Source organism: Chrysemys picta, chromosome 13 (assembly GCF_011386835.1).
Source record: "Chrysemys picta bellii isolate R12L10 chromosome 13, ASM1138683v2, whole genome shotgun sequence".
Lineage (NCBI taxonomy): Eukaryota > Metazoa > Chordata > Testudines > Emydidae > Chrysemys > Chrysemys picta.
In genome coordinates, this window is record NC_088803.1 from 647,160 (window position 1) to 657,074 (window position 9,915).

Sequence of the window (9,915 nt, forward strand, 5' to 3'; positions counted from 1 at the left end):
TCTTTGAGTAAGTGGCCGCTAAAAGGGGAAACGAATGTTAGAACTTCTGTTATCTATTGGGTTTGAGCAGGGGGAAACTGGAAGCCAGGATTCCTGGGTTCTCTTTATAGCCCAGGGAGGAGAGCAGGAGTTTAACGGGTTAAAAGAAGGGGTCTGAGCTTCTCGTTTCTAGTCCCACTTCTGGGAGAGGAGGAGAGTCTGGTGGTTGAAAGCAGTTAGACTGAGAATCAGGACTCTGGGGTCCTATACCGAGCTCTGAGTGGGGATCGAAGTCTCGTGGTTAGAACTTGGACGATTAGGATTCAGGACTCCTGGGTTCTATTCCCAACTTCACTGCTGCCTTACTAGAAGCGGGGCAAACCAATCCTCTATTCTAGGTCTGAGTTAGTCTCTTTGTACAAGATGCACATGAAGAACCTTTTCATTTCTGGGAGGCCGTGAGTCCTAAAAGGCCTCTCTTCTCCTCACGCGAGACTGGCTGTCGATGTGCAATAGTTTTACATGCTTAATTAGGATTAACTTTTTCTCTTTCCTTCCCTGCAGGTCTCAGCCAGGGACAAGGCAGTGTCACCCAAACACAAGGGCAGCTGGCAAAGTTGGGGGGCCAGACTGTCACCCTGGAGTGTACTTTCTCCACGGGATACCAGTATTTCTACTTATTTTGGTACAGACAGCACCGATCAGGGACAATGGATTTCCTCTTCCGAACAGATGAGAGTAACGCTCAAAAGAATGGAGCCGGGAGACGGTTTTCTGCACAATTCAGCAAATCCTTTAAATTCTTCAGTTTAACCATTAAAGAGCTAGAGCCGACGGACTCGGCGCTGTATTTCTGTGCTCTGCGGGAAGACACTGTGAGGCGTTTAATAGGGAGCCCTGTACAAAAACCCACCCGCTGGGCTTTCTCGCCATGAGAAACACAACTGCAGAGTAGAATCCCCAGGCAACAGACAGATGATTAAACCAGATGATGGGGCTAGTATAAACCACACGACCTGACACCTTTGAAGCCTTCTGGGCCTCATTCACCGTTGTGTTACCCCAGATTGATGTCAGTTTACCCACAGTGGGTCTGCTCCTCAGTTGAGGTGAGTCACTGTGGGGCAGATGGAGTCAACTGGGCCAGGTCCACCACAGGTATCAATCAGCTGTTCTCCCATTGGGGCTGGATTCCCCTAGCTGGAGTAAACCAGCATGGGGCCAATGGGGTAGATACACAAAGGCACAACACACAAAAGCATGCAGACATACACACACGTGCAAACACAGAGACAGACACACACAAAATCCACATCCACAAAACCAGCACACAGAACACAGAATTTAAGTCTTCCCACAATGTCTTTAATTCAGTTCTCACCAAGTAGCAACAAAAAGGACAATAAAAAGGAAAATCAATAATAAAAAACAACAGAAAGTCAGAATTCGACCTTCCCGGAAGTGCCGAGGAAGGAATTTCTCCCACGAGTTCTCACCTGAGCTTCAGCTGCCGACTAATCTGAACCCAGCCCCTTTCCTGTGTCTGATATGCATTTCCCGAACCCCTCCCTCTTCTGCTAGGCTGCTCTCGCATTAACCTCTCCCAGTCCCTCCGAGAAGTTGCCTTTAAATTCTTCTCGCAGCGACCCCTCAGCTTGTCCGGCTGCCGCTGTCTGAGCACCATGGAGACGCGTTTCATTCTCAGCCTTTGGGTCTTTAGCCAACTAGGTAACCGGGCTCTGGGTTTTTGGAAGAAGCGTCAAGGAATTCGGCTCCCGACTCCCATCCTACCCAGAACCCGAACTCTGATCCTAACCCTGACCCAGATCCGAACGCCGCTACTACCCTTAACCTTGTTTTTTGGGCTAACCTTAATTGGTTCGAAATTAGGCGGATAAACCCCTTGGGCTCTTTAAAAATTTCCATCCTTGACCTGCCAATGCACCTGGCTGTCCTTGAACGTGAGTGTCTTGTTGCAGGTGCGGTGCTGAGTGACTCGGTCCGGTCCAAGGAACCCGAGGTGTCCGGGTCAGAAGGAGGCTTCGTGACTCTCAGCTTTTCTTATGAAACCAGCTACACTGCTGGCGTCTATCTCTACTGGTACCGTCAGTATCCGAACCGAGCCCCGCAGTACATCCTCCTGAGAGGAGCAAAGGGGAACAGGGCCAGCGATACCGCAGGTTTCGCCCAGGAGAGGTTTTCTTCCCAGGCTGATGACAGCTCCACAGTTCTGAACATCGCAGCCCTGGAGCTGGCAGACACCGCGGTGTATCTCTGCGCCCTGCGTCTGGCACAGTGACAGAGCCACATAGCAGAGCTGTACAAAAACCCCTCCCAGCCCTGCTGCAGGGGATGGTACAGGCATTAAAACGGGCAGCAGCGCCTTGAAACAGACTTGAGTACTGACGCTGCTTAAAGATACATCTCCCCACAACAGTTACATGTTTATTTAAAGAGCTAATTTAAACATCACCCTTGGATAAGATAATGGGCCTGATCTTTAATTAGGAAACTATTAATACCGTTTTACTTAGTTTAGGAGATGACCTGTATCGGTGTAATGTGGGGGAAAATCGTTTGTAGTAAAACAAGGGTTAAAGGTGAGTAGACGTGTGACCTATTGTTGAAAATACAGATTGAGATTAAATGCGAATGAAAACATCCCTTTACAAATGGACAATATACTGTTAAATTGCTCATTTATGGTGAAATGGGGATAAAATACGCGAGTTAAAACACTGGGGAAATAGTTAGAAATACCCGGTTTTGAGTGGTGGGGTAAAGCTGCATTTACCAACTCCCCCAGAGTCACATCAATGCTCCTGTTGTAGAGACATTTGCATCTGGGGTAGATTTAACCTGAACCCACCGCGTTTCCTGGAACTCCTCCATCTTCCTCTCCGCTGGTTTCTAATGTTTGAAATAGAAATTGAGATAAAATGTGAATTGAAAATTTCATTGACAAACGGACAATAGACAGTTAAAATTCTCTGTACTTTAACAGTCTACTGTCCGTTTGGTGAAATGGGGGTATATTCAAATTAAATGGGGTAATATTCAAATTAAAATATGGGGAAATAGTTAGAAATACCCATTTGTGACTGGTGGCGTCCAGTTGCACTTAGTAACCAAGGGGTAACTGTCCATGGGTCACATCAATACTCCTGTTTCACAGACATTTGCATTGTGGGTCGATTTGTTTGGAAACTATTTAATTGCAAGACACTTTCCCCAAGAATATATGTTGAGAGCCGAGAAGTGAAACGTGACAAAGCATGGCCATCAGCTGCCGGGAAATATAAGCACAGGTTGTCACTGGAAACCCTTCCATGCTCTATAGATTTTCGCTTTAACTCAGGCTGTCGGCAAAGGCAGCAGAGGAAAGACGAAAATAATTTAAAACAATTCTTTCAAGAGTTCTGGCTGAGCATTTCATAGGAGGGCAACAGAGTGGGGCGCCTCGTCCCATTACATTTTTCTTGACATCATTGCTGGTAAACATGTTCATGCCACGTCCCAATGATACCTGAGTGTGTCATGAAATGTCAACACTCCCTTTATGAGTTAGAAGAAACCCCTCTCTTTTATACATCTAGGGAAACTGAGGCATGGAGGATTTCCCATCGTCACACGCAGTCTGTGGCACAGCAGGTCTCTGCGTCCCAGAGCAGACCCTTGTCCACAATCTCATCCTCCTCCCCTTAACAACACTGATATTTCAGCTGCAGGCTGACCTCAACACCCTGCGTCTGCGGTGAGTTCCCCGAACTCCTCCCTCTTCCTCTGCGCTGGTTTCTAATGAAGTTTCCACAGTTGTAGCTGCCCTTAGAGACGTGACATTTATACACCTCTAAGGCAGTAGCAGTATCCGAGCGTTTGAAATTCGGTCACTAGAGACGATACTATGGGGACGTGTTGTATTCTCAGCATTTGGATATTCAATCTCCTAGGTAACTGGACTGGGATTTCAAATAAGCCCAAGGGAACTAGACACTCAAATCCCATTGCACTATAAACCTAACCCTATAATTCACCCTTTACTCTTGACTGTAACCAAAACGCGAATGCTACAACCTGACCCTCACCATAACCCTAATCCCTTATTCACACCCCCGCCTTAATCCCAACGCTAAACCCCAACCCTTCTCCTGCTCATGACATTAATGCATATGGACTTTGGCGCCTAAATCCCTTAGACTTCTTTGAAATTCCCTGAAACTGCAATGCAGGTGGAATCATTTCCATATCTCAACTACAGGTGAAATGTTGCCCTTGAATGTGTTGGTCTTGTTGCAGGTGCTGCGCTGGGAGACTCGGTTCAGTCCAAGGAATCCGAAGTGTCTGAATCAGTTGACGAATCTGTGGCATTCAGCTGTTCTTACACTTCCAGCGATAGCTATGTCTATCTTCTTTGGTACCGACAGTATCCGAACCAAGCCCCGCAGTACATTCTCCAGCGAGGCGCAAAGTCCTACAGCGGGCGCAGCCATAGCGCAGATTTTGCCAAGACGAGGTTTTCTTCCCAGGCTGATGACAGCGCCACAGTTCTGAAGATCATAGCCCTGGAGCCGGCGGACAGAGCCCTGTATTACTGCGCCCTGCAGAGAGCACAGTGACAGAGCCACGTCGGGGAGCCGTACAAAAACCCTCCATTCCCAGCTGCAGCTGATGTTCGGCACATCATAGGCATTTCTTTTCAGGAATGCACAGGATTAAAACCATGCCTTCCAGGGATATGGTGAAAAGGACTGTGAACACAGCTGCATGTGCTGTAGAGTATGAACACTTATTGTTATTGGAATCCTTGTACGTTCTCTTCCTTTTTATGTCTAGCTAGGGGGACAACAATGCCTGTAGAAGAACAGGCCAAACAAAGGGAAATTATTTCAATAATGGTGTCCGAAGCATTCAGAGGAGACTAAGGGAGTTAGATGTCTAGCCCCCCTTGCTCCTTGGAAAAATCTCAGATTTCACTAAACTGAAAAAAAATCGATGTCGTTATATGACCCCTTCCCAGTAACTACTGAGCACCGTAAGATTATATCTTCATAATCCGCCTGGGAGGTGGAAAATATTACAATCTCCATTTTACATGTAGGGAAACTGAGGCACAGAGACATTAACTAGCTTGTCCCAGGGCAAACAGGGAGTCGGTGGAAGAGTTGGGAACTGAAGCCAGGTGTCCTCAGACTAACTGACTCACAAACCCTTGTTCTTCCTTGAACCACCTTGCGACTTCAGTTGGAGACTAACCTGAACACAGCTTCTTTCCTGTGTCTGTTAGTAGCCCGCCAACTCCTCCCTCTTCCACTCGGCTGGCTTCTGATTAACCTTCCCCAGTCGGAGCCACCGCCCCGCCCTTTTTTTGTTTGGTTCTTGTTCCGCTCCTGCCGCCCTGTAGGGGGAAGCAGCGCGGAGAACCAGAGCGCCCTGCAGGGCAGTCCTCTTCCTTCCCTCCCCCCCGACGGGAGCGGAGCCATCCCGGCAGAAGGCAGGAGGCGGCGCAGCGGGGGGGGGGGGGGGGGGCACGTGGCAGTGCCCCTGGTGTAGCCCTGGCCGCCCCCTTCTCTCTTTCTCCCGCCCGCTCCCTCCCGCCCCCCCAGGCGGTCCCCTGCACCCGCGCTCCAGCCGCGCCGCAGGTTTTTTTTTTTTTTGCTTGGGGCAAAAGCCAGAGCCGGCCCTGGTGGTGGGGTCCAGCTGCAGTGAGTAACCAACTGTCCAGGGATCACATCAATACTCCCGTTGTAGAGACATTTGCATTGCGGGTCGATTTGTTTGGAAACTATTTAATTCTTTACCCAAGAATGTATGTGAGAACCATGAATTCTAAAATCATGTGGTACGTGGTAAAATCATGGCAAAGCACCGCCATCTGCTGGTTGAAAATATAAACACAGATTGTCATTGGAAACCCTTCCACGCGCTGTGTCTTCGGTTTCACTCAGGCTGTCGGCAAAGGCAGCAGAGGAAAGACGAAAATGATTTAAAATAATTCTTTCAGGAGTTCTGGCTGAGCATTTCAAAGGAGGTTAATGGAGTTGGGTGCCTCATTCCATTACATTTGCTGTGATAATCCCAGACATTATTGCCGGCAAACATATTCATGCCCTATCCCACTGATACCTGGGTTCGTCCAGAAATCTCAACAGTCCCTACATGAGTTAGAAAAAACCCTAGGGTTAGGGCTAGGGAAACTGAGGCAAAGAGGATGATACATCGTCACACACACACAGTCTGTGGCAGAGCTGGTCTCTGAATCCCAGATCAGACCCTTGTCCACAAGCCCATCCCTCTCCCCTTAAGAACACCAATATCTCATCTGGAGGCTGGCCTGAACCCACAGTGTTTCCTGGATCTGCGGTGAGTTTCCCCAAACTCCCCGCTCTTCTTCTTGGTCGGTTTCTAATGAATTTTCCCCAGTTGTAGCTGCTCTTACAGAAGTGAATTTTATATTTGTCTGAGGCAGCGGCAATAGCTGGGAGTTTCAAACTTGGTCGGTATAGATAGAAGATACTATGGAGACGTGTTTTATTCTCAGTATTTGGATGTTTCTCCTAGGGAACTGGGATGGGATTTCGAAGAGGCCTAAGGAAACTAGACACTCAATTCCCATTGAACCGTAAACCTAACTCCATACTTAACCCTTACCCAAGACTGTAACCAAAATGAGAATGCTACAATCTGACAGTTCACCCTCACCATAACCCTAAACCCGACCCCTTCCCTTGGAGGTGTAGAAGTACAGCCCGCCAGCCCAGTCTCTTCCCTAAAGAACCTACAGTCTAAGGGTGACTACCCGTCTCTGCCACTGAGCTGCTATATGAACTTGGGCAAGTCCTTTCTACTCTTTGTGCGTGTTTCCCTCCCAACCCCTTGTCTGCCTTTCCCTGATGCGCAGGTAATACCTTAGGGGCAGGGAGCCTTTGTGGCTGTTTGTTTTTAAAGCACCTGTCACGCTGCCTAGGGAGGCCCCTAGGCGATTGCTGGAATAATCACAGTGCGGCACCAGCCTGTTCTGGAGATGGGACACCAGGGCCAACGGATCGGCCAAGCCATTCTCGGGCGGGATAGACCTGAGGGTAAAACCAGGCCGCGTCCCCATATCCCTTACCCCCTGCTGCCCCCTAGCGGCTCTTCCGCTCCAACCCCCTTCAGCCGCCTCAATCCCCGTTGCATTGAAATCCTGTTTTCATTCGCTTCCCCTCATCTTTCTTAAAAACATTCCTGATACAATTTTCTGTGCCTGACAGTGAGACAGGCTGGCGCTTCGCCTTGTTACCCTCTTCGGCCAGTGGCTTATAACCATCTCTTTGCTTCCTTGACGTCGGTGTGCGCCCGCTACATAAATATTGCTTAACTCCGGAGAGCACAACAGAGAGGGAAACCCATGAATTATAGGGACAGAGTCTTAACTGGTAGAGACCGGACCAGCTGCCCCGGATTTAAATGCAGCGCCACTGCTTTACATCAGCTGTGGCTCTGCCCGTGGTCTCCAGTGGAACTATGGCCAGTTTGCTCCGGGTGGGGAACCGGCCCAATGACTCTGATGGAACCCAATTAATCTGCACCAGTGGAGGAACAGGCCCAGTGCACTCAGAAGGAAATCCCTTTCCCTCCCCCACCCACTTGTACAGGGTAAATGTACCGAGTTCCTTCCAGCCTGAAGGCCACCCCTGGAGGCTGAGCGGTGTCACAGCGTCACCTCATCCAGGTTCCGCTGCAGCCACTTCACTCTGCAGCTGAGTCCCTGACAATGAGCCTGGCCGCTTTGCTGCTGGTGCTGGCTCCAGGTATTCGAGTCTCCGCTCTGAGCAGGGCGCCCCGGGTTGGGATTTCCAGGCTGTTGGGGAATGGCTTTTCTGAAAGAAAGGCGCTCCGATACCACGGGGATGGGCGCCCGTGGGTAGACAGACGGACAGTGAAGAGGGGAGGACGGGCAGATGGTGCAGAGTGAGAGACAGACAGATGGAGAGACACCGCAGAGGGAAGGGTAGATGGATGGACAGACGGACAGCGCAGAGGGAAGGTGGATGGAAGGACAGAGGGACAGCGCAGAGGGAAGAATGGACAGATAGACAGACAGCGAAGAGGGAAGGATGGGGAGATGGACAGGCAGGCAGCGCAGTGGGAAGTGTGGAGGGACGGACAGGCAGCAAGAGGAAAGGGAGGATTTTCGTTTGCTTGTTTTCTCCTTTGTCTGCACAGAGGTGCATGTATTTTCCTGTCACTGCTGGCCAAGAAAACTGGACTAAAACCAACCTCCTCCCCCAGGTGCGTTGGGCCAATACACGGTGACCCAGGACCAGCCCCAGGCCGCTGCCCATGAAGGAGAACCCACCCAGCTCAACTGCTCCTACACGGGCACCGCGTCCAGCGTGCATTGGTACCGCCAGCCCCAGGGGGGCCAGCCGCGGTTCGTGGCCTCCCTGTCCTCCAGCGGCAGAGACACCCGAGAGAATTTCACCGTGAGCCTGGACACCAAAAGCAAAAGCAGCTTCTTGTATCTGAACAGCAGCCGCCTGGAAGACTCGGCTGTGTATCTGTGCGCGCTGCAGCACAGTGCTAGGTGAGCCCAGGCAGCCCGTCACAAAACCCGGGGGAGGGGAGGGGGCAGGGCACAAGAGAGGAGACAAGCAGAAGTTAGAATAGAACCGAGGATATGAGCACAGAAGAGAAGAAAGGAAAGTAGAACAGAGTAGGCGAGGGGCAATAAGAATAGAATGGAACAGAAGAGAACACATTGGAATGGACCGGAACGGAAGCGATGTGAACAGAATAAAGGGGAGAGAAGAGAAAACGGATCAGTAATTTCAGGAAGAACCTTGAAGAAACACCTGGAAAATTATAAACCTTTTCGCCTTCCCCAATTGCCTGGATCGGGTGGTTTTGTATCAAAAATAGCTTCCTTGTCCCACAACGCTAGCAGATGGGGAAGCATTCTCTGGGGAGACAATCCGGTAACTCAGTCATTCCCATGTGATTTTCCCTGTTGTTCAGGTCAGACACTTTCAGACTGGTAATATGCACACACACATTCTCACATACAGCCACACACGGGACACACTCGCACATGTAATCTCTCTCTCTCTCTCTCTCTCTCTCTCTCACACACACACACACACATACACACACACACACACACATACATACGAATTCTCACATACAACCACTCTCTCTCTCACCCTCACCTAGACTCACACACACAAATAGACAGATTCTAACACACAGCCAGAAGCCTACACACTGAAATCACACACACACACACACACACACACACACACACACACACACACTCTGACATATATCCCCCTTTCATAGACACTCAGAAATATAGATAGCTATGCATACACACCATGACACACACATACACGCACACACACTTAATCTCAGAGGCAAAGGGATCCATACACACTCTAGATGATAATATCTTCGATTGGACCAGCTTCTGTTGGGGAGACAAGTTTTCCAGCTACACGGAGCTCTTCCTCCGCTGGGAAGCGTGTCTCTCTCACCAACAGAAGTTGGTCCATTAAAAGATATGACCTCACCCACCTCGTCCCTCCAATAGCGTGGCACCAACACAGCTACAACAACACGGCACACTCCTAGATAAACAGCATTCATGCCCGCAGAATGCATCCCACACCCAGAGAATTTCCTGTGTCAGACTTAGATCTCTACGCAAAGGGACCCACTCCTGCCTTTCTTTGCAGGGTCTGACAGACCCCACAGCACCCATGAACTTCCTTCTGCTCATTGCACTGCTGCGAGGTATCACACCCTTTAGTTCTCTGTGCTTTGTTGTTCTCTTTCACACACACTAACACACCTTCCCTCTCACGCTCATGCAGGATTTAAGAGCTTGGCGTCCCTTGGTATTTAAAAGCAAAGAACTGCGTTTTCGCCAGTCCCATCTCTTCGTGGTCAGCTCTACTG

The 9,915-nt window shown here is 49.7% G+C and overlaps 1 gene segment (V, D, J or C); it reads left to right on the forward strand.

The window, feature by feature from the left end:
- Window positions 1-910: 910 nt before the first annotated feature.
- On the forward strand, window positions 911-3,003 carry LOC135975494 (T cell receptor alpha variable 18-like). The segment is given in 2 exon segments: window positions 911-1,707; window positions 1,959-3,003. Coding segments are annotated over 2 exon segments (366 nt in total).
- Window positions 3,004-9,915: the final 6,912 nt, after the last annotated feature.